This window comes from Athene noctua, chromosome 4 (genome assembly GCF_965140245.1).
Source record: "Athene noctua chromosome 4, bAthNoc1.hap1.1, whole genome shotgun sequence".
Taxonomy (NCBI): domain Eukaryota; kingdom Metazoa; phylum Chordata; class Aves; order Strigiformes; family Strigidae; genus Athene; species Athene noctua.
The window spans coordinates 82100234-82125575 of NC_134040.1; the positions used below are offsets into that span (position 1 = coordinate 82100234).

The 25342-nt window shown below is 36.4% G+C and overlaps 1 protein-coding gene across 2 annotated transcripts; it reads right to left on the reverse strand.

Moving 5' to 3' along the window:
• Positions 1–5919: 5919 nt before the first annotated feature.
• Positions 5920–22841, reverse strand: SLC7A2 (solute carrier family 7 member 2). 2 transcript variants are annotated; one of them, XM_074904112.1, is made up of 11 exons: positions 22466–22841; positions 21063–21218; positions 18682–18847; positions 17981–18117; positions 17075–17297; positions 13841–13977; positions 10513–10615; positions 8965–9170; positions 8490–8656; positions 7417–7525; positions 5920–6828 (listed from the first exon to the last, which is right to left on the reverse strand). In XM_074904112.1, exons 1-11 carry the CDS (start codon positions 22839–22841, stop codon positions 6641–6643), a joined length of 1968 nt encoding a protein of 655 aa, XP_074760213.1. In that variant the 3' UTR covers positions 5920–6640. The 2 variants fall into 2 exon arrangements, with proteins under 2 accessions (XP_074760213.1, XP_074760212.1); XM_074904111.1 differs by lacking the exon at positions 13841–13977 and adding an exon at positions 14385–14524.
• Between the last annotated feature and the right edge of the window lie 2501 nt (positions 22842–25342).

Genomic DNA, 25342 nt, shown 5'->3' on the forward strand with positions numbered 1-25342 from the left:
ATAACACTTGGAAATAACACTCAAACTTCATTAATTTTAAGATCTTTTTAAGATGGCACACCTTTTTTTCTGTACAGATATACGATGAAAAAGGTGATTTTATGAATTCCAAATTTCCTAGCTTTAAATGGATATGCATGAAAAACTAGTTTTCATTTATGACATGAGAAGAACTAATGTAAACCTCCATGTAATGACCCCAGTTCTCCACACGAGTAAACTAATAGCTTAAATACATCTTTTCAGCTCAATGCTTTAAGTGTGATACTTGAAGAATGACTCTTGTCCTTATTTAAATCAGTGGCCATATTCCCACTGCTTCCTGGGATCAAGATTTTCAAGATCAGTCTTACTAAGTCTGTATGTACAATAAGGTGACTATTAATCACTTGAAAACTTCATAAGGAATTCTATAAACAAGTTGCCCTATACCTCAGGAGAAAACCCCAAATCACAGCTACTCTTTAAGTCTGTGAACAAAGATGACTAACCAAATGACTTTAGAAACAGTGCCAGGTGACAAGGTTGCCCTGTGAGTGTGGTTCTCAGTGTCAAGGCTATTGTTATCCATTGACCAGACTCATGCTTTTATTCTCCTGATATACCCATAGTATTATTCAAAGTTGAGGAAGTTCTTTTTTTTTTTTTTTTTCCCTGAAAAAGGAGAGAAAGGAGACAACAGTGAGTTTACCCATCCAACTCTGAGGTTGGATGCTGCCAGGACAAGGCGTGGTGCTTCAGAAAGTTGAGCACCATGAATGCTGAGAGCTACTCACTCCCTCTGGGAAACCAAATCTAACATCATCTCTGGTTTGGCACCGTAAGACAAAATGCCCAAATCAAAGGGTGTTATTCTCTATTTCAGTGACTTCTTGAGTGCTTGGAAGCAAGTATGAAACAAATGTTGCTGCTATCCTCATCTCCAGACCACGAGAAATTTAAACGTTTTAAACATAAAACATGGTTGTTTTTTCCCCTCTATAAAATCCATCCAAGTTATCATGTTACTTATTTTAAGTGAGTTATGATTCGTAGAATGTCGACATTAGATCTGACACACTAACGGTTATTAAGTCACTGTATTATTTTAGTGTTTACTAAAATTATAGTCGTGGTTAACATTAGAGCCGTTGTATGAAGTACATACAAGTGATATTCAGCTTTATTTAAAAAATACAGAACAAACGCACAATTGTTCTCCCATGGAGCACATTTTACAGTAAATGAAAAGCAATGTAATTTCCATCAGAATTTGTAACTAAGGTAATTAAAAATATAGCTGATTACAGTTCTATTGTAAAAGTGAAAAAAACAAGCACCATATTCTTAAATATAAGCATTTTTACATTCATAAAAATTCAAGACTTTTCATTTTGGTAGAGCACTTCAAAGAAATACAAATTTGTTGTTTAAGTTGCATCAGAATCATTCTATCTACATTTTAAATGCTCAGCAGCATATAATACAGAAATCACTACAATGTACATATGAACAAAAGGAAAAGTTAAAATGGATATGAACACTACTGTTTTTTTAAAATGTTGCACACATAACTGTTTTTAAAGATATGTAACACATTTCATGCTTTACTTTCTGGTAGTACAAAAGGAAAAAACCCTCCTAATCATTCAAATCCTTTTATACTTTGTCCTGACTCCAACTAAACTTGGTGAAGCTGGAGTTTACCTGGCACAAGGCTCAATGAAAACATACAAAGACAACAGAATTTGTCCAACTGACAATAAAAAGAATGATATATGTAATACATAGTTCTTTGCAATGCATGTCTGTGCACAGAAATCCTTCAACTTAGCTAATGTTAAGCTGTTTGATTTCTAAAATCGAATGGAAAACAGATCAGGAGATGGTAAAGGCATTACATTCAGCTTTGGAAAGGTCCAACTATTAAAAATGCAGAGGTTCTCAAAACATGCACCAGAAAGAAGTACTAAAAGTACAGGAAATGAAAAACAGTTACGGAGATCCTACACTGTATGAAATACCACCTGCTCTTTCTGTAAAATACTTATTTGACTGACACTGAGCAATCTCAATGCTTTCAGTGAGCGTACTGCCATTTGTACAAACTTTCTGGCAAGTTTAGAAAGAACTAGGGCCTAAGAGCAAGGTGGTTATATTTTATTGTTTTATGTAATCAAGTAACACATGCCAGCCATCATGTGAATTAAATTCCCACTGTACAAAATGCACCTCCATGTCAAAGGCATCACAGCGGATCAGAACGATTGCACAGTCCCACGCAGATTTCCTGCACTGTCACTGATCTCACCCAGGTTGTTCAGGATGCTTATGTCACATCTGATACTGGCACTTATTAAAACCTCCATGAAAACAGTATGCCTTTTATTTCTTAAAAGTGTATGTATCTTTGCATAAACTTTAGGGGAAAGGTGGCGAGACGGGTATATTTATTATCTAATAAAATACAGAGTATATAATTAAGCTTTACCGAGTTTTGCTTCTAAATTCATTGAATCATTTGAAGTTTCTGGATGGCATGGTTAAATTGGCAAGTACATAAGTAACCCTCCATCACTACTGTTGACACTTATTACTGATAATTCCCTAACAGCAGGTAATACAAACAGCTTTACCACATGGTGACATAAATATAATATAACAGACTTCAGGAATCTAGCCAGCATTTACTGGGCAGGAAAAAGCATACTATTATGAACAGAATAGTTTTATCCAGGATAACAGATAAGGAAATATAAGACCCCCATAAAATTTCCTACTGCAGAATTAGAACTGGAATACTACAAGAAGATCACTTCAGTTAACATGAATGATACAGAAATGTTTTATAACTCTTATCCCTCAGAACAAAAAGATTTGTTTGTTCTCCCTTAAATATGCTTTGGCTTACTTTCTTAAATCCAACTAGGTAAGAATAATTCCTCTATCTGAAGGCATATCCAAAATGTACCAATGCAAATAAAGTTTTTGGAGGATTTTTTTCTACAAAGGAAGAAAAAAACATTAACATATTTTGTATTAACACATACCGTTATTATTTGCACAGAGCAATTTACAGTATCAACATCTATGTTAAAAAATAACAACAACGATTTAATTCCACTGCACTTGTGCTTTCAGCTGCTCTTGGCAAATACAGATAGACAGCGAACACAAGAACAAAATCAGGATTTGTTTCATACATGGCTTCTGGGTAAGGACTAGCATGGCATGGCCTTTGCTCCTGCAAAGTCCTACTAAAGCTGCTGGAATTTCAAGGCTGCGTATACAAATGTATACCAAAATTAGCATAAATATCTTACTTCTGGCTTGTGTTCTTCTTACTCAGCCACTGACTTTAACTATACACACATATAAATAAGCTTTGCACAGCTGAAGCAACTGAGAACACCCAATGACTTTTCTTTAATTTCATTTTATATCTCATTAGCTACTGCTCCCATCTTCCTTAGCAAATTTGTACAGGCACATTCTCTTATTTTTATATAATTAATTTTTCTAAAAAAGAGGGAGAAATATTCATACAAATGAAAGGGGAAACTGTCAATACACAAAGTGCTGACACATCCATTAGGTAAATAAGCTAGAAAAAATATTTAATTGGCTCCAGAAGCCTTAGCTAGCACTTGCTTTAGTCAGAAGTTTATTATATTGACAGTATCTCTTCAAAGGAAAATTCCAGTGCAATATAGAAACTATTTTAACCAGTACATCAAAATCACTATGGGCTAACGTCAGACAGATGCAAACATACAGACAGGCGTGCACACATACATTCTATATGATGGCCTTGGGAGGGAATGGGGTCTTCCTTGCACATCACAGAACAGCAGCTGTTTGCATCTTGGGAGCCTGGCTTGTCTGCTCTGCAGCATCAGCAACCATAGGAAAAAGTAAGTCTCTGCCTCCTACACACCGAGATGTGTAGGGAATTTTAAAAAGAGCTGTAGGCTTCTAAAGATGTCATGGAAAAGCTTTACCTCACCACTGCTGACTTGCTCCCACAGCGCTGGCATTTTTTGCTGCTGAGGATTGAACAGTACTGGGCAAAACAGGTTAAGAATGTCCTCTGACAGTATAACCATCAGAGAAGCCATGCTCTTGACGGATTTGAAGCTGATGAGGAAAAGCATCAGCTTCTCCGTTTCAAATACTTGTGGGATTAAAAACAACTGAACATACATTCATTTACTCAATTTTTTCATTACTTATAAATAAAACTTTTTGACATATTTAAGAATTACTACATTGGATTCCTTTCAAGAGTCTGGAGTCTTAGATTTATAATATTTCAAACAAGAACATAAAGTTCTTTTTGTAATTTTTAACAATTAAAACAGCAGATCCAACTGACATAGACAGCTCTTTTATTTACTGGATAGAGGTACTGAAAATTATCAATAGCTCTAAGAACTGCCCTGAGCATTCCTATCCATTCCTATCAACCAAATACTTACTTAGCGTATCATCTACTTGTATTAGTCTGAGATTTGAGTCTTTCTTTAATGGCGCTTGTGAAACGATGAATTGTGGAAAGAAGTGGCTATAGTTTATGATCAATTAGAATATATTAAGAAACAGTATCCCATTACCACCTACCCTATAGCTTCTCCTCATCCTCTGTGTCCCATCCATTTTGAAGGATTTCCAGTCGCTAGGACAATGGTCTTTAGGACAACAGCAGGTGCAGCTGTATATGTTGGGATCTCAGCTAAGAGGTAGGTGTTTTACCTGTTGCATGCCTCTTTCATTTTCAGATTGCTGCTTCTAATCCTGAGTAGTCAGTAGAGGCCAGTGGTGCCACAGCGCACACCGATCCACTCGCTGCTCCCCACACTGCAGGTCCCTCTCCTCCCAGTTCAAGGTGAGAAGAAAGGCTGAGAACCTCAGACCAGCCCCATGGTGGGACACCAGCCCGTTGCAGAGTTCCCTATTAAGAAGCACTTCTCCTTTTGCCTTTCAACATTTAGGCATGCTACACCCTTACAACAACAGAAGTCATTTTAAGATTAAAAAGTGTGAATCTATTGCTATGAAAAAGAACAGGAGACAGAAGCAGCTTAACTAGTTTCCTTTTTCTTTTTTTTTCCTTTTCTTTTCTTTTTTTTTTTTTTTTTTTTTTTTTTGTGAAATTCCAGCTATTATAAAAAGTAAGGTGCTTTTCACTGTCAACCAACACAGCTCTCACAGGAGCTAAAGTTTTTATACCTAAGAACAGTGATTAATACCAATGATTAGTACTGGCAACAGATTGCAACTCTCCATGACAAAATCCAAGACAGTTCTTACTTCAGGGAGGTTATTTTTATAAACACATTCTTTCAAAATAACTTCATATTGTGGAATCAGTCCTTCATGGGACTTGAGCCTACTACTTGATGAGAGAAAGTGTTAAAGTATCTGGGTGCCTATGACAGATAGCATGATGAAAGAACAGTTTCTATGTTCACCAGCTTTAAAATAATTGTTCACCCAGCACTGCTGCAACAATTTGGTTCTTTACATAAATAAGCATTTGGACATCCTACCCACGTGAAGGGATTTGTGGATGTAGCCTTGGCTCACAAAAAACTGCTGTGCTAAGGCTTAGTGAAACACTGCAATACTGTCTTGACGAGGATTTTTTCCAAAGCCCAGGCCTGTGTTTTTTTAACCTCCCCTTCCATCTGAAAAGGAGACTGGGATTTTGTGCATTAATTTTTCTGAGGAGAAGCAATGTGTGACAGCTAATCTCAGAAATACCAGCTCTGGCACATGTTAAAGGAGATGAAAGTATAGGGGAAATAAATGAGTAGTAAGGAGGAAACCTTGGTGACTGCTGTAAGTACCAAATTATGTAGTCAGGGATAAAATCCTGTCCCTTCTGAAATTAAAAGCAAGATACTTGCTAAATCACATATGAATGTCACTGTCAATACTGTGACCAACAGATTATTTTGCAGATGCTTTTGCAGAAAATAACATAGCTGCTCTTGGGAATATACACAGCAAAGAATTAATATAAACAGAAATCTTGAATACTGTTTAGAGGGACTAAATCCCTTTGAAGTATCTTTACTGTCTGAGTTCTCCATGACTACTGATTAGTAAAGGTGAGCAGTTATTTCCTTCTACATAAATATATGTTCCTCTACTTTTTGCAAACTATCAGACATGTACAATTACCATTCATTTTGGAAATACTTTGCAGGCCTGTCTGCAATTTATCTCCCATGACAGTTACTTCTGTAGAAGAAGAGAGCTATTAGATTGTGACCAAAACATGTAGCAGAGATAAGGAGAAGGTACAAAAGGCACTTGTGTTCACAATGCAGTGTCAAATATTCAGAACTTCTTGCAGGCAATTCTAAAATTCTTCATATTTTGTGATTGTCAGTGATTTTGGATGACAGTTCAAACAATGCATCCAAATTTTTGCTTACCAAAAGGTATTCCTCTTGTTTGCTTTTTAATTTAAATATTAATATCCACGCTGTCAGTTCTGAAGTGATGAAGATGGATTAGCAGCTTGTCCAAAATATCAGCCAGGCCTTGTAGTAAACACTTTCAAGAGGCACAATGTTGGCAGAAAGCTCCTGAAATTTCAGTCCACGAGTAAAATGTCAATTAAAGGTTTAAAAGACTTGTATGTTTGCACAGATTAACATTCACTTGTCCTCTCATGTGCAAGAAACTGATCATGTTCATTTGCATTTTCAGGTTCATCCACTTCTTCCACAGGGTTCTTTTCTTGCAACCCACTATTTTCTGAGCAAGAATCGTCATCTCCATCACTACGATGACCTTCAAGACTGTGTCTGATGCCATAAGCAAAGTAAATGAGGAAGCCTTCCAATAGCAAAAAAAGAAGTTAATAGAGTTTCAGGCAAGTAGTGCATTAAAAAGTAGTTCTTACTCTCTGGCTGAACATATTTTCCAAGACAAGTTTCTTCTTCAGGTGTCTGAATCAGAGCTCATGCTTCAGGTCTTCCCTGTTTCTACGGAAATTCCAGTGCATCATTTTTGCATAATTAAATGCTCTAAAAGGTCATGGAAATTATTATTTCTAATTTATGTCTAGATGAAATTAAAAGAATTTTCCATATCTTAAAGAATGACTGATATAGTGGGAAGAAACCTGTTACAAACTGGTTTCTGCACAATTTTAGCTATACTTAATAGGAAAAAAATTTGTGGCTTATTGGAGTATAGTATGGCTTGGATTCTTCCTGTTACCTCAGAACTGTACTGACAATTTTGACTGCATATAAATACTGCTTCTGAAGCATGCTCTTGTTTTGATCAGAAATATTAGCTGACTTTTAATCAAACAAAGATTTTTTTTTTCAAATATTTAAAGGAAGATAATCAAATATTCTAAGATGGGATTCATGAGTCCTAATGTAAGAGGTGACTGAAATGAACAGAAGTACCTACCAAGTGCCATCCAGAAGCTAAATCTGATCCAAGTGTCTCCACTTAATTGTACCATCAAGTAAATATTAACGAGGATACTGAATGATGGCAAAAATGGCAATAGTGGAACCTAAAAGGAAATATTTAGTATGTTCGTATTAAATATAATTTCTTGCATGTCACACTTCAGTTATACAACATAAACTAGAGGTGACACATCTAATCACTAAAAAAGGATTGAAACTTCTTTTTTAATTGGAATATAGTGAAATTTTCTTTTTCACTGGGTTTAACCACCAGTTTCTACATTTCTTAAACTTTAAAAATACATTATGTTTAATATATATATTCACTAAAACTGTGTAGAAAAGCTCTCCAGTTTGTGCTGAATATATACTAATGAATTCCTGTATCTAGAGCTGAAAAATATATGTTCATATATATCCCTTCTTTCTGAAATGTCCCCCCAACTCCGCCAGATTCCTTCACTATACTTCATTATTTCCATTAATTACTCCATTAAATAACGGATCTTAGAACACATGTGAAAGCTCAGAATGAAAGGATTATACTCGGGGAAGTACAAACTGTATTGTGGTCCAAAAGCACCGCACACAATACGGACAAGCGATTGTACACTAATCAGTTTCGGAATCATTATCTAGTTTCTAAGTGCTTAAATAGAGGTCTAAACTTACTTGGATCTCAGCAATGTGCACTTTGAGAATGCGCCTAAAGAAATACCTAGAAGATCAGTGCTGTCAGATCCACTAGAGTTGTAGAAGCAGCTGTTGACACCAACGTCAGTTGAACAGCCATTGTCTGCAGCCATGCTCGTATGCATGTCACACATTCAATCTGCGGGCAATAAATCCCTTTCTCTAGTCCTGAGATGATCTGAACTGGACTGCACATGCTGATGATACAGCCATGACCATCTGCTACTCCCACCTTCACCAAAAAACCTGCAATAGTAGCAGGGCGTAGCGAAAGACTGCCTGAAAAAGGACCATCTCTCTCTCTGCCCCTCTCCCACTCGTTAGGATCCAGTCAAACCTCTCGTTAGAGAATAACATAAAGAGTATGTTATTCACCATAAAGGCCACTTTCTGCTGGTTCTGAGGCTGCCTTTGGATGAGGAGAATGGTAACTACGAAGGATGCCACCAACACAGCAAGAAGGCCAATACTCCAGGGCTCCAAGTTAGCAATGAAATGAATCCCGTATGTAGTGAGGACACTCAAGCCACAAACCAAGCAAGCTGTGTGAAAAACAAAATGATGGAAATAGGATAGAGTTCACTTAATCTCTGCATTGAAGAGGAAGTGACTTTTAAGAAGAATGATAGCTGGTCTTCGGTATGAAATGTTATCATGAAAATGTTTGATTAAAGGAAAATACACTACACTGCAGGTTAGATCCATCAAGAAGTATAAAAGCATTCTGCAGAATGACACATTAATTATGACTGAAAGAAGGTACGTTATCACTGGATTTTTAATTTTGCTTTAATATAATGCCATTATTTATGTTAATGCATTTTATGAGTTTGGACAGCTGAATACTTACCTAAGAGACCCACTAAAAAGTTAACAGTAGTTGCAGTCTGCTTGGTAGGTAAACTGGTTGGATTCATCAGGGTCTGAAGACTGAAGTGATTCTCTTGTAACATATTTATCTGTGATTCACTTACTGCAGAATCCCTTTCAGATGCTGCCAAAGCTGCTTTTTCTGGAGAATATTTTGGTTGCTCATAGGTTAAACTCGGTTGGTACCTATACATAAAACAAACAGGATAATAAAAAAATTACACTTACTTTGGGATTTGAAGCAATATGACTCTAGAATGTATTTATTTACTAAATACTTTGCACTAGAGATTTAGAATTTCCCACTTTATAGCTGAACTGAGGTAATAATATTATTAGTCACTATCATATATAAACAAACTATGGCAACTCACTTTTTTGCTGGGTTTGTTTGGGGATTTTTGGGGCAGTTTTTTAAGCTATGTGAATGCACCAATAGGTCAGACAAATGACCAGTCTCATACAAAAAGAGGTAACAGGGTCTGATGGTCAGTGGCAGGGAAGGGATAGGGGAGCTTCCTTCTCACCTGCTTCCAGTACTGTAAGAGGCCTATTACTCTAAGAGTTTACTGTACTGTAAGAGGCCATAAACTAAATTTTTACATCTGCTTGGTTAGAATTTAAGTGTATTTTAAAAAATACATATGTAAATAAGTCACAATGGGACAAAATATTGTTCTCTTTTAAACTGTAAATTATTACAACAATGAATTTGAGCTGAATTTAAGCTGTTACACTTTTCAAAGTTAATTATTTAGCCTTAAGGAATAAAGACTGACTTTTTAAGTTTAAAAAAGCAATACATTATAAAGTGAGCTGTAGCTCTCAATATACAAATATTATTCCATAGCTTTACAAGCAGAACAGATACCAGAGTTTTACTGACAAGTATTTATAATCTTTCTCACTGAGAGATAATATTTGCACTCTCTTCTAGGGCTACCACCTCTTGAAACACTTGCCTGGTCTTCTGTTTCTGACTAATCACAGAATCACAGAATCGTCTAGGTTGGAAAAGACCTTGAAGATCATCCAGTCCAACCATTAACGTAACATTAACAGTTCCCAACTACACCACTAGGGGAATACAAAGCAATTATTTGAACTTGTTTGTCTTGTGAACCACCTAGAATATCTACACCTTTCACATGTAGTCCCCACCATGTAATAGGCCTGATGTACAGCATAAATTGTATTCATATCAAAATATCATTCATTGAATTTTATACACAATCTTGCATCTAGTACCTTTGGGACAAACGCTTAGAGCAATACATCTTCTGGAAAATAAAAGGTGTCTAGATTCCACATGAAGCTTTGACTTGGCTAACTGCTATATTAATATGATGATACATCATGGTTATCTTTGATGGGTCACTGCTTCTTAGTAATTATTTATATGCATACAGCTAATTTTAAACATTTAGCTATCTAGCAAAAACCGTATCCTGTAAATGTCACTTCTGTTTATATACTGACCAACACAAAATAAAGCACAGTAGAATACAAAGGATGTTTTTTGACTTACCTAAGAATGAGGACACAGGTTGCCACAAGTGAATAAGCAAGAAGTGTACCAATAGACATCATGTCCACTAAAGCCTTTAGATCAAACAGAAATGCCATTATAGCTAAAAAAAAAGAAAATAAAATAAAATGCAAAATTTGTTTGAGGCTGTCACAGAATCATAGAATCATTTAGGTTGGAAAAGACCTTTAAGATCATTGAGTCCAACCATAAGTGATAAGATTAAGATCTATTAAGAGCCGAGATTTTAAAATCTATCCACAGGGTAACTTTACATTGTTTTACTGACAGCAATATGACTGAAATCGTTATAATCCTTAATAACACATTTTTGAAGTCATCGCCAACATTCCCAATCCTAATTCCCTACAGCTGGGAGTCTCACTTGTACAGATATGCACTAATGAGCCATACAGTCATGCCGCATAATCAAGCGATTTGTGTCGGACTTATTTGGACATAGGTATTTGCATGCATGGCTTGTTGAATTTGGGCCATATTAAGAATACATTTGTATAGAATAAGGTTCAGATCCTGCAACAGAATCTCACCAAAGCTGAAAGGATGGATCCCACTGCAAATCTGGGGAAAAATGATCTGACCCATTAAGTCACCGGTATGTTAAATTTCTGCTGAGCTGAGAAAGAGGTCTATGTAAAGAGGACTTTCAGGAGTTGTCTTGAATAAAATAATTTTTTTAATTGATTATCTTAGTAAAAAGAAGTGGCCTTTAGGAAAGGCCAGTAAAATTCCACAAAATTAATATTCTTAATATTTAGAGGCAGAGGCAGAAACTTTCATGATTCTGAGAGTACTGATAGCAATCTTTGTGTTTATAAAAGCTAATGCCACATTCTTTTGGAGATTCTGGAATGTCTTTTTTGTCTATGCAGTTTGCACACAGACGCACATAGCTCAAAGAAATTAGCACAAGCCATCACTAAATGAAAGGCTAGTGCTAACTGATTTGAAATATATACGGTCAAAGAACCTCTTAAAATATTTGTATTTTATGAACATTATTGAGATGCAGAAAGAATCTGAAAATACTTAATCTGTTGAATCATCAATAATCTCAACATCAAAATAAACTATTAAACATAACCCTTATACACTGTATATGCTCATACAATTTTTTCTATATTCAGAAATATTTATATATAATATTTACATTATGTGTTTATTAATATATTTGTAGAGAGGTGTATAACTGCACAAACACACAGACACACATTCCCCTGGTATTTGATCCTGAAGGAGAAAGCAAATTGTGATTTGCTGAAAACAAGATGCTGAGTCTTCTTTTCCAATGAAGGAAGAAATACCATCCTGTTTTCTTTAATGATGGTGGATGTTCCTAAATCCAAGAAGTCATTTATGGGGCAGATTTCTGAATACCTCATTGCTTTGCATTGTCAAAAGAGCACATGTAAGCAAAGCTGAGGAAGAACAGAACCTACTATAACCTCATGAACTATAGCTATATTTAATTTTCAGTCCTAGCTTTGAAAAGGTACTTTGTAGCCCAGAATATTCTTTTATATTAGAACCAAAGTGATAAATGCCTGTAAGTTTCTGACTAAGAAAAAAAGACACAGTATTGCTTTTCCACCTTTCCTAATTCTATTCCAAGAAATAACAGCAGATCAATTTACGGTGAAACCTTGGACCGACACCAAACCACTTTGCTATGTGCAGAGTTTCACAATCACTATTACCACCTGTGAAAAGGTTAAGTCACAGTAATAGCATGTGACAACTGCTTCAGTTGTAGTCTTGGCCTCATAACTTTAATTAAGGGGTCAAACATCTAATCTCCTTAACATTTCTTAAAGCTATGAAACTACCCATGCTATGAATGAACAGAAAAATCAGATGTTATTGCATACATCTGTAACTATTCTGGCAAAACTATTTATGACCACAAGTTACCAAATATGCGTCTTTTTAAAAACAGAAGAAATTACACCTTCTCCAGCAGCAGATGAAGCTGTCTTCAGGTGAGTTGTTGACACACCCAAGTCCCCAAACTGTCTAAAAGCAGTCCAAGTGATGGGTGCTGCACAGCTGTAGTCAGGGCTGTATAGCTATATCATTTTACCAGCTCGGTAATAGGATTTTCTTTCTCCTCGTAATTACTGTGATTTCAGATAAAGATGTTAATTTCATCTCACATAACTGCACTTCCGAATTATTATAGGGGAATGTGTCAATATTATACATTCAAATAATATAAAGTCAAAACAATAAAAGTAATTCTAAGCAATTTATTTGTACTCTGACCAAAGAAAAGGGAACTGATAATAATGCTCCATGTATAAACTATCCAGACAATGACTGTGCTTTCCCACATTACTGCCAAGTACACGGTGTGAGCAGTTCCAGCCTTGTGGCATGTGAAGGTGACCCTGACTATAAATAATATTTTAGTCTCAGTTCTGAACCTCTTATCTCGTATTAATTTTAGCCAGGGTTGCTAACTGTTATAAGGCGCATATTTCATATTTGAATTACTTTTAAGACTTATTTGTTTGTCTTTGAGTTAAATACTGATAGAGCTTCCCGTTTTCCTGAGTAATTAGACATCCCACTGAAATGGCAATGAAATTTGGGCACAGCTACATGTACCTCTGCAACAAGTATGGACAAAAGTGAAACAGTTGTACATTAAGAATGTATTTTTGTGAATCATTAAAAGTTGGCAACAGCTCCCAAAATGCTGTTTTGCATTACAAAACATACATGTGGGCAGGTATGTGCATACATGTATATGCATACACACATAACAACCCAACACACACACACACAGTGCCCTCAACCAATTTGGTAAGCCTATAGAAAACCAGAATCATTTTCTTTAGAAGAAAATTTAAAAATATTTGTATTTTACACAAAAGTTGATCCTGCTGCAAATGTATAAATTTTTTTCTCATGTCTCATAATGAAAACTGTGACAGTTATTTCCCCCGGTTATAACCACATCTATAATATATAGATGTGATAAATATACAGGTGTACAACAAGAAACCCTGTAAGCAGAACATCAGTCTAAGGGACCCAGATTAAGTGACAAGCTTATTCACTGTACAAGAGGCCAATATTAAAAAAATATATATTTTTAAATCATTTTGATTTCTGTGACATTAAGACATCACCACCACCATGATTGGCATGATCTGGAGTTCAACCGTTTGATTACTCAGTAATTTTATTCCCATTGTACATGCAAGGGGAGTTAACAAACAGCCCTTTTCAAAAATATAGTACCATGCACGTGCATAGAGTGTTTACATCTCAGTTTTAAGTAACACGGGCTTTGAGAGCTTACCAGAGATGACCCCTGCTGTCAAGGTGGCAGAAACTGGTGCCTGCCTCTTACTCACTTTGGCAAGAAAACTAAAGAGTAAACCATCGCGTGCCATGGCAAACAGAATTCGGGGCAAAGGGAACATAGAGCCGAGAAGACTAGAACAGAAAAATGTATAGTTCAAATACAGGTTATTAAAAGCACAGTGCTTTACTGGTAAACCCAACTACACAAAAAGAAAGCTTGGAAGAGTTAATGGGTTTAGGTATATAGTTTTGGTTTAGGCTCTCTGTTGCTGCTCTTGGTTTTTTGGTTGGTTCACTGATGTTCTTGGGTTTGGGTTGTTTATTTTGAACCTAGGCTTTGAAAGCACTTGAGATTAACCAACAAGTACAAAACCTGTAGTAGAGAAAAGTTTTACTGGTAGCCTACTTTACCTGGCATCAAGCAGATTGGATCATTTCAGTCCAAAGCAAATCAAAGCTGCACAACAGTGGTTTATTTTCATATATGCAACGTGTTTAGCAGTGCACCTTTCTTTACAAGGATCAACTCTTAGTCTCACCTGCTACTGCACCAGACGATAGAGTAGCAACTAGTGGGGTCTTCGTTTTGGAACTGATTTGAGCTAGACATTTGAAAAGCAACCCATCCTTCGCCATAGCATAGATTACACGTGGCATTGGGAAAATGGATCCAAGAAGACTGAGTAAAAAGCAAACACATGCAACATGGCAAACACAGTTCATGCAGAGTTGTATCATGGACAAGATAAACAATGTTAATTAATGGCATGTATAGAAATATAATTGATGATTGTAAGACAAAACCAGAAAGCCCCATAGCCCAAGATACTACAGATCAGACACAAATAGAAATTTCTTTTTCCCTGCAAAGTTGATTGCCTTTTTTTTAAAATTAATTTAGGTAATGGAATTGCCTCATCAGAGAGAATTCAAATTAGCAATGTAACTCTTGCCATCACTGTAGTTCTTGGGTATTAGTGGACCAGGAACATGTTCCAGGTGACACTAACTATGCAATTAAGCTTTAGTATTCCTGGAGAAAGTCTGTCAGTCAGCAGCAGCAAATCAATAAGCATTAGCAGCATTTCTTACACTCTACATTTCCATGTGAGGCTGCTGATTAACAGTAATTCAAAGTAAGCATCATATGGTTATACTTGGGCACATTATTTCTTTTGATTAAAGCACCTCTAGCCAAGCTTCATTAAGATTGTTTCTTTTTTTTTTTTTTTTTAAGAAATAAAGCTAATTAATTTAGATTTGTTATTAGCAGAACACAGAAAGGTTTTAGACTGTTGATAACTCAAAGCTCTTTTTAAACATACTTCTTAAATTAGGTGGTTTCTTTCCCTCAAAGCAAAATAACTGTAATCAAGAAAACCATAAAACGTTGAAAGGACAAAAGGCAAAATCATAGCGAGTATAACCTCTGCAGCAAGCACACTAGTTTTTAACCAGATGAATGGTTGCCTTTCTTACTTTAGGAATCAACTATATCACTTACAGAAGGCACAGCTTTTACATGCCACAGATGCAAAGTACCTCCAGTAATGCTCGTGAGACACAGGTGTTAAGGTTAGACACACGAGAGAAGTTTCACTGCACATGAACTGATTTTGATGTATGAATGTCCCTTCCAAAAAAAAAGAATGTTTCCTGAATCAGGGTGACAATTGCTTTTTCAGATAAGGATACTGTTAAAATCCACTGCCAATTTTTTTGCTGTTGTGGCTTTGTAAAATTTATCTTTACTCTTTAAGTACATTCATATAAATAACAGAAATATTAACAAACATCTTTACCCTGAGGAAACAAGTTCACAACTAGCATAATAAGAGGTAACTATATGGACCAAAAGCAATGATCCTCACTTTTTTTCTTACTTGCACCTCTGAAACGAGGAATATGAAATACAATTTTCTCTATCTTGTTCTAAACTGACATCAGGCAACAGACTGAAAGATGAACTTCTCTATATGAGTAAATATAATTCTTCACAATACACTGGAAAAAGAGACCAACAGTTCAAATTTCTGAAAAAGCATTTTACCGCCTGAGTTCATTTAGTTTTCCAGTATTAATTTCTTTTATCTAGTTCCTGCTTATATATCACTTTTACTATTTATCAATATAGAGGAAAAATTCAACAAAACCCTCCAAACTGAGGAGACCATGACAACTAGATAGAAAATAACTATAATCCCAGAATGAACTGTGTAACTATGACATTCCTCGGTCAGCCCTATAATTCTTTTAATGTCATCCTGGAACTAATTCCCTTTTCTGAACCCCTCCTACATCAAAATATTCCTTTCCTTTAAACCATTGCCCACAGTCAGCACGCTCATCTTCTTCAGGCTAGCGCTTCCAGGGTTATCTCAAACTGCTGTTAGCATTAGGGCTTCACAAGGCACGTGCTTTTCCTTTGTGGAAAGGCAGCCAGTATTCTTACCACTGAAGCTCACTTAAATGATTCTTTACCTACGTAAGCTCAGGCAGAAGATTGTCGTCGGCATTCTTCTATCTCTAAATTCAAGTACCAAGCAATTTTCTGTTCTATGAAAGTGTTTATGCTGCATTACAATTGGTGTGTAATATATATGAACGCATACTAATATAACTCATGCCCTCCCTGATCTTTTTAATCAAAATAACACGTTAAGGTTACATCCACAGTTTCACAAAGCAGAATAAATTACAATATTTTCACAGCTATAATCTATGTCTCAAATACCCACACAGAAACCACAGGAAGGGATGATGTCAGAAGACAGACTGGCTACTGGAGGAAAACAGAGACAGGCAACGAAGATGAGGAGTGGAGCTTAGTTAATCATCTCTTCAATTTTGCCTGCAAATACACAGAGCCCATAAAGCTGCTGAGTCATTGGGAATGGACAGCAAGAAAGGACAAAATGGGTGAGGTTTATTTTATCAGTTAATGAAGATAACTTGCAGGTCATATGTCTGAAAATACATATTTTAATAAAAAACCTTTTGGGTAATAAGCCAAAGAGGTGGAGTCCGATAACAGTACAGCTCAAAAAAAAGAACTTAAATTAATGCACCTACTGTGATCAAGACCTGCTTAAGTCCAAAACATGCTATAATTCTTATTGCTAATTCTTTGTGTGAACTGAGCCTTCAAAATGAACGCATGAACATATATTTAAATGTCATATATTATCCATCATTTTTCCCAATAAAATCAATATATCAATGTCTTTACCTTGTAGACAAAGCACAGAGGGATCCCACAGCTACAACATATTTCGCAGGACCCCATCCAACGTATTCAAATGCTACTGGTAGAGGACTTTTCTCATCTAGTAGGTAGTATGGCATCATAAGTGTCAGTGCAGCTGAAACCCCAAAATAGGCCATGAAGCAGACAAGCAAGGACACCACAATTCCTATGGGTATGGCTTTCTGAGGATTCTTGACCTCTTCTCCTGAAAAAAGAAAAAAGAAAAGTGCCCCACAAAGAATTCTTATCTATTTCCATCTTCAGCTTTAAAAGATAACATCAAAGACAAATACTTTGTTACTCTAAGCCATGAGAATCATATTTGTAATAGAAGTTTAAAAATCTGTGTAAAATAATCTTAGTGATGCAGAACAAAACTCAGTATTTTGTTGACAGAAATAACATTAAAAATAGAGGTAAACTAAAGGACATAAAATACATTCTATATTTAAAGTACTCAGAGCCCATCCTTTCTAGTTATTTACCTACGATTTCTAAGTTCAATACAACTCATACTCTATCAGCCATATACAAGCCAGCCTTTAGGAGACATACCTCATTACAGAGAACTGCAAAAGTGAGCAGGCAATTAACATGATTTGGGCAGAAAAAATTGTATACTAAACATCTCCCAGACTTAGAAAGCTACAATTAGTTTCTTTAGAACAGGAATACAGTAAGTAAAATTTCCCCCTTCCTTCCCAGAACGATAGACACATTCAGGAATGAACTCAGACTCATTCTACATGGTCTGAAGGAGGTTTAGGAGAAAGCAAAGGAAGAACATTAAACAGATTGTTATGTTGTTTGTGTGGGTTATTTTACAAAAAAGCAGCATGTTTTATATATATACTTATACATATAGACACATGCATATAAATACTGTACCAGTTGTTGCAATGCAGTCAAATCCCACAAAAGCATAAAAACAGGTTGCAGCACCAGCCAATGTTCCTGTGAAACCATACGGCATAAAGCCACCACTCCCATATATACTTGTCACATTCTCATAGGATGAGCAGTTCCTATAAGGAACAAAAATACAGCAGAAAAATAACTTTTAAAAATTACTATTATTGGTAGGACAAACACATGCATCCTCCTTCCCTATCAACTCTGGAAAAACATGTTAAAATGCTCTCGTCAAGACAGTTCCGCTTCACAAAACTGCACGAGAAGACATTTTTATACCAAAGCTTGTAAGAAAGACAAACATAACAGTAGATGAAAGAATACCTAAATCAAGTAACTATCATCTTACTTTGCAGTTTGTGGGAAAACATACTGAAACACTAATGGTGTAGGCAGCTCTTGCTGTCATACTCACATACTGCATTGTATGGGTCTGGCTTAAGGACAAGAAGCCAGAAACCTCTCAAACAGCCATGGACAACAGTATTGAAATAAGATGATTTTTTAAAGGAAACTACAAACAAGAAAATAAACTATTTTTAAGGGAATAAAAAGTTTATCGTTCCCAGAAACAGAGCTATTAGCTGATCTATTAGCTGCAATACCACTAAAACAAATATAACAGAAAATTGCTTGGAATACGAGTAAGTAAACTTGATTTTTTAAAAAAAAATTACTCTGTTACTGCAGTAAGGTTTATGAGATATTCTTCACTTATTTTCCAGTTGTCAGCATCTCCTTTCACAAAACCGGAAATCATAACGAAGAGTAGGACCAAGATGTTAATAGCAGTGAAAATTTTATTCACCCATGCAGATTCTTTTACTCCAAAAGATAAAAGACCTGTAAAATAAAAATATTATATAGATGTGAATGGTCCCTTAAACTAATAAAATGGCATTTTTAAAAAGATATAAATGGAAGTACTGTGAATATACTAAGAAACAGCGCTAGATTTTGTACTTTTAAAAAGCAGTAGCACAAATTTACTTGACTCTTTGACAGCATGGCAATAGGCAAGTGTATTGGAAACCACAAAACAGAAAGATTCTTTAATTGTATTCTTTAAGTATTTAAAAGTATTTTGAGCAATTGTTACTGCTTTTCTGAGATTCCAATTCATATCCCTATTTTATGTGATGGAGCAAAAATCAGTACAAGAATTCTATGCTTAGTAAAAACAGAATGGGAGAATCTCTTCCCTACAGAACAATTACTTAATAGATTAATAAAATTGGCAAAATTATTAGATTGATAATGTAATCTGTTCACTCTAAAGTTTTCAGGGCATATCCGTCACAGAGGAAGAGTCCCATTTCCTAGCTCATTAGTAAAACCTTTAAAAGAAATGCACACCTCCTGTTCATAAACACCGGTTCACAGAGATTCTAGAAAACAGTCTGATACAAAATACAGATGCCTTAGGTTGCAGAGTAGTGCATTTCAACAATCTCAAAGTTATTCTGTCAGGATCCTACTGCGTCATTACTAAGTGTACTAACAGTTTAATGGAAGAACAGGCAGTGAGCAGATCAGGAAAAATGAAATACAAAGGGAAAGCCATCACAGGTTCTTTGCACTCTTAAATATTTCCACTAATATCAACATACATGCTTTCCCTCATTATTTAGAGATTAAGTCCGAAAATTTTAAGCTTCTCAAGATAATGACTAAAAAATTTCCGACTCCACTAATGAGACATTTGCTATCATATCATAACACAGAAGTTATTATGTGAGCTGCTCAAGTTTTCTTCAGCAATAGCATTTTTACTGGTAATAGGTGTATGCTTTCTTTAGTTCAGTTTTTTCCAAAGAAGGAGGTGTCTCAATCAGTCTAATGCTGCATGAAACATAGTATATAGATTTTTTTTAAGTCCATTGTGTAGGAGAAAAAATCCCCAAACCAGATTTCCATGTACTTTCCCTTGTGCTTAGCACATAGTATTTTCTGTAAAACATCATCTGCTACTCCTGTGATTCAGCTTTGCTCAGCTCAGAATGCAATTACTGTATCACGCTCAGTCTACACAGCGCTGAGCCATCCCCTCCTCTCAGCAGCGGTGAATTCCACCCAGTTCATCCAGTGGTGGTTTGGCTGCTTACCACAGAGACCTGGAGTGGTTATACCCATATAGCTTAGCTTCACTTTCCAGAGAAGAAATGCTCCTGCTTTTGTTTGGTCTAAAGAGAGACCGAACATGGCGAATACTCAAGATACGGGTAAGACCTCTACTAAATACTGAACTGCTTCTAGGATCGGCCGAAAACAAACTATACATTTAGAATACACTTGCTGCTTCCTTCACTCCTGGTGGCAGGAAGAATATTTCCTTGTGGGAAGCAGCTGTTAAATGCAAATAAGTTGCAGTATTTTTGAGCTTTCTGATCCCTCTAAAAGCTGGTTGGTGTCAATTTTTGTGATTTAAAAGCATGATACATGAGTAAAGACACAAAAGAAGCAGAACTGAGTGGAGTAGACATGAAAGTTTTACTCGGGTTTCAAAGTGGTCTGTTGGGCTATGCCAGTACCCTGGAGTGCCTTTTAGTTCAAACAAGTTCTAGGCTAAAGAACTTTTTTGAGACTTAAAAAGGGGAAAATTATTTTATACTGAATAAGTTAACAAATTAGAGGTGGAAAAAAAGCCCTTACAAATGTGTGCTACCTGCAACATATATGTTTTAAGGAGAGAACGTCACATCACCATACTACAGAGCTTAACCTCAAGGATCCTGTGAAGGCATTTACCAGTGATAAAGCCATAAAACCCACACAGAACTGTATAATTTTCCTGTTATCATCAATCTGTATCGTGGGTTTTATAAAAAAAAAGTACTGACAAGCAATTATTTCATGTCTCAGCTTCAACAAAAGAGGGTACACGTGAACATTTGTTTATACACATTTAATTCCCAGAGTTATTGTGTCGGTACTCAAATGCACATCTGAACTTCTTAAATATTATTAAGGTATTTCTGGTAAAGCACAATTTAACATTTTTGTCTGTAAGAAACACTGACATCACAACCACCATAAATGAAGCCATATGTTGTCTTACCTGATAAAAGTAATATAAGGAATACAGCAAAGAAGTCAGGATACTCTGCTAGCCCAGAGTAATTCATTTTGAAGTAGGTTCCGAAGAAATGACCAATCTGTTTTCCAAGAAGTTCATCAAAGGTGCCACTCCAGGCTCTTGCTACACTTGATGTACCTTCATAAAATACATGCATGTTTAGGGGTGTGCATACGTACAATGGGATAGTTACTTCTACTGAAAAAGAGTAAAACTAAGCATGTTGCTGCCTGCATTTAAAAGAGCAGAGCTTGTGCTAAAACAGTGATTTTGTTTTGCCGAGGAATTTTAAAGTTTTAGAATTTTTCTGCTTAGTTAAATGGTAAGATATTATTCTACAGCTAGAATATACAAATTCATGCCTGATTTACTCCCAAAATGTTGCAGAAATTATTTCTGTGTCATTAATATCTGATGTCATTCTGGAAACACTTGTTTCTAAAGCTACCATATGGCATATGTCAAAATATATAAGCAATGTAAGAAAGCAGTTTAAGAAAGCACGTGAAGGAAAGTTTGTCTACCTGGAAATAAAGTGAAAAATCACTAGCAAGATGTATATTGCTAGTGTTAGTATTTAAGATTAATACTGTCCTCTAGTAAAGAGGGCATGTGGGCACAGCTAAATACAACCTTATTTTTACAACTGTCCTATTGTGAAAGACACTTTGTAGTGCAATAGTCAGGCGTATTGATTTTGTAGTGATTTGGGCAACCGTCCTGTAGTTAGGTATACATATTCAGCTAGGTGTACTTATACATAATATAATGGATGCTTGGAGCGTGTACCTCTGGAAAAAAATCTTTTTGAAACAAAAAATGTCTCTGCTAAAGCACTGAAAGATTTATTTGAATATCTGTCATGTAAGCATTGATTTTATTCAGATCTGGTCAGTTTTGTATTTTATGGGATTACCCTTAAAATAAGGACACTACTTAATTATCATAAGGCTATAGTAACAAGTCAGTACTTAAACATCATGATTTTCTTGAAGGGAGATACTATGGCAGTGGGATCCCTGTAAATGTCCTTGTTGTGTATATTCAGAAAAGAAAATGCTTATTGATTTTACTGAAATTATTCTTGCTGACCAAAGACAGCAATGTTTATTCTTGTGCATCATCACTGAACTGTCTGATACAAATTTCATACAAGGTATGCGGTTTACGCTGCTGAAGACACACTGTTTACAAAAGCATCTCACAGAAAACCTGTTTGCAATGGGGTTGCACAGGAGGAAGTAACCTAATCAAATTACTTCAGTTATTTCATCTCAGCAGGAGTAAAAAGCAATAAAGGCAGAAAAGAAAGACAGACCCATGTCTGTATCTTTGTATCTGCTGTCTGAGAAACCCTTGAGAGCTGTGCTTGTTCTTAAGCTTACCTATAACATAGGATAAAATGAGATTCCAACCAGTGATGAAAGCCCACAGTTCACCGACAGTTACATAAGTGTACAAATACGCAGAACCAGTCTTGGGTACACGAGCGCCAAACTCAGCGTAGCAGAGACCTGCCATCACAGATGCCAGGGCAGCAATGAGGAAAGAAACAACGATGCTAGGTCCAGAATCAGATTTGGCTACTTCTCCAGCAAGGACATAAACACCAGCACCAAGGGTACTTCCTACTCCCAGGGCTATAAGGTCCAGAGTCGATAAGCATCGACACAACTTGGAGTCCTCAAGACTTTCACCACTGACATTCTTCTTCCGCACCAGACACCGAATAAAGGACAAAGCTGGTCCACAGGGCAACATGGTGGATGTAGAGCTCTGAAATAAAAAAAATCATTACAGTACACAAAAAGCAGCATAGACAACTGGTGAAAAACAATGAAAAAATGTATTTGCATAAAGAACTTTAATCACACTTACTAATTAATATATTTACACTCCTCTATGACATTAAATAAACTGGCATGTACTTTTCCTCAGGAAACAAATTAGAGACTGAGTATTACTAATTTTATACTGAGCACTTATTTCCCCAGGAAACAAATTAGAGATGGAGTATTCCTAATTTTATATTTAGCACTTATTTCCCCAGGGAAAGATATACATTATCTCTAGGTTTACTGCACTGCTGTAAAAAAGAAATTGTTTCTATTTATCTGCTAATGGCCACTTCTTAACCATTTCTAAAAGAGAGCCTGAACAGAGATGTCTATTATCTCATATATAAGGACTTTTAAGATAAAGATCAACACCAACATAAAAAGGGGTTTTTAAGATCTTAAACTCCAACACTAAGGCTATAAACAGCAAACGCTTTAAAGTACAAGCATTCTGACAGAACCAATGCAATATCCTTTTGCCTTCAAATACATGGCTTCTGCCTTTAGACTTTTCTTCAGTAAAAACTGCTTGAAAGCCGATTAAAACAGTCTTTCTACACCCTCCCATAGCAATGAAGTTTCCCAGAACTAATTATCTTTACAGGAAATCTCATATACTCTCCCTGACCACCATCTAACAAAACCTGATGGGATAACTTCTCATCCCATGCCAACTCCAGTTCTTCAATATTTGGAGTGCACATCGTTGCAGTGTGGGGTGCGATCATGTCTTGCACACAAGCTCAGTTCTTGTGACCAGCTAGGTCCTGGAGGCCAGCAGGTGGGCAGCACTTCTCTGGCCTGTGATATGGGTGCCTGCTAGGAGGAACAGCAGTAAGCCTGCTTCCCAACTCAAAAAAATTATACCTGAGGATCCAAAAGCATTTGCCTGGAAGGCAGGACACAGACATCCCATAGAAAATAGGATCTCAAAGAGGCAGCATTAGTGTACAAGTTCTGTCTTTCTTTTGTGTATTTGTTTGTATTGTTGATGACTCAGAGTTTGGTAAGAATTTGGTAAGAAAAAATATCTGCCATGTCTCAAAATTGATGTTTGCCTTTGCAACTCGTACCATAAATATCTCTACTTTGCTTATAATTTGTTAAGTGGAACCCTTCTGGGAACTGAGAATCTTTTTCCCTTAGATGAAGATATTCTGCTGGCAGATGCCCCCCCCATCTGTATCAGTTTCCTAGACCAGTAAAAGGCATTTCTACTCACAGTAGTTCAATCCACTAAACCCAATGACTTTGCATCAAGATGGATAGCTCACTTAACAGTGTTTGATCCTAGAACAAAGAGTCAGAAGCAAGAGTGCTTCCATGCTGTTACAGGATTACTTGAAAAAAAAAATCCCCTTGGGTATGAAAAAGAGAGAGCGAGATCTCTGTGCAGAAACATTTTCTCCCTATTGCTGTAATAGCTCCCCAAGTACACTCAGACATGCCAGTTGGCCTCCAAAGAGCATTCTTAAAAAAAAAAAAAAAAAAAAAGTCTCCATTCCTATTCAAGGAAAAGGAAGTTGATACAGCACAGTAAATGAAATTGAATAGCTCTGGGCAGTGATGCTTTAATGCCCATTAGAAACCTGATAGCTGCCCCAGGACAGTGGAAGGAGGCGAGACAGGTAAATTTCCAAAGCTCTACCACAACAGGCAGTCTTCAGCCTGCCGGACTCATTTGCACATGGTATGTAGACTTTATCCACTGAGGACATGTCACACATCAGCTTCAGAACTAAGATGATGTGCATGTCGTCAGACAGAAGATATCCGTAAGCTCTTCTGAGAGGAATCAACATTGAACTCTTCAGGCAAGATACCCTCCTGTAGCTCCTAAACCCTTCAGGAGGAGCAGAACTTCTCTGGGCCTGAGGCTGAAGTACTCCATTCCCCCAAAGTCAGGTTTGTCAATTCTGGGCTGTACTTTGATAGGTATTCCCAAAGCCACTGTATTTTTCCATAATGACAGCTCTGAAGCTGTAGCAAACACTTAAGATAACATATTAATATACTTATTAGGCTGTAGTTTGTGGCGACAGGCATCAATGCTCTCATGACTCCATGCCCTTCACTTTAGGAATTTCAACACTACAGAAACATGGCATTTTTTTAAGGAATTATCTCCCTCACCCCCCCAGTTATACTTCATTTGGTATTTCATTAACAGGAAGAACTACTCTGGCAGAACACTAACAGTTTCCAAGACTTTTGTTACTCAAACATTATCTCAGATTGCTCTACTCATTTGCAATTTGAGACAAGAAGTCCTGAAGGTTGTAAAGTCATCTATTGCAGTGGTCAGGTGGGTGGTATTACCGTTTTCTCTGCTGAGAAGGAATCCTTGTGACAAAATAGGAGGTTTTTTTCTGCTTCTCTTTTCTCTGATTCCTGTGGAGAGCACAGGAGACTGGTTCTTGCAAT

Excerpts from the sequence above, each read along its gene's own strand:
- SLC7A2 (XM_074904111.1), bottom strand. The coding sequence starts at position 22,841 with ATGTTGCCCTGTGGACCAGCTTTGTCCTTTATTCGGTGTCTGGTGCGG. Across the intron at positions 21,219-22,465 it reads CATTTTATCCTATGTTATAG|GTACATCAAGTGTAGCAAGA; the intron begins GTAAGCTTAAGA and ends TATTTTATGAAG. Across the intron at positions 7,526-8,489 it reads AGCAGAAAGTGGCCTTTATG|GTTCCACTATTGCCATTTTT; the intron begins GTGAATAACATA and ends ATTTCCTTTTAG.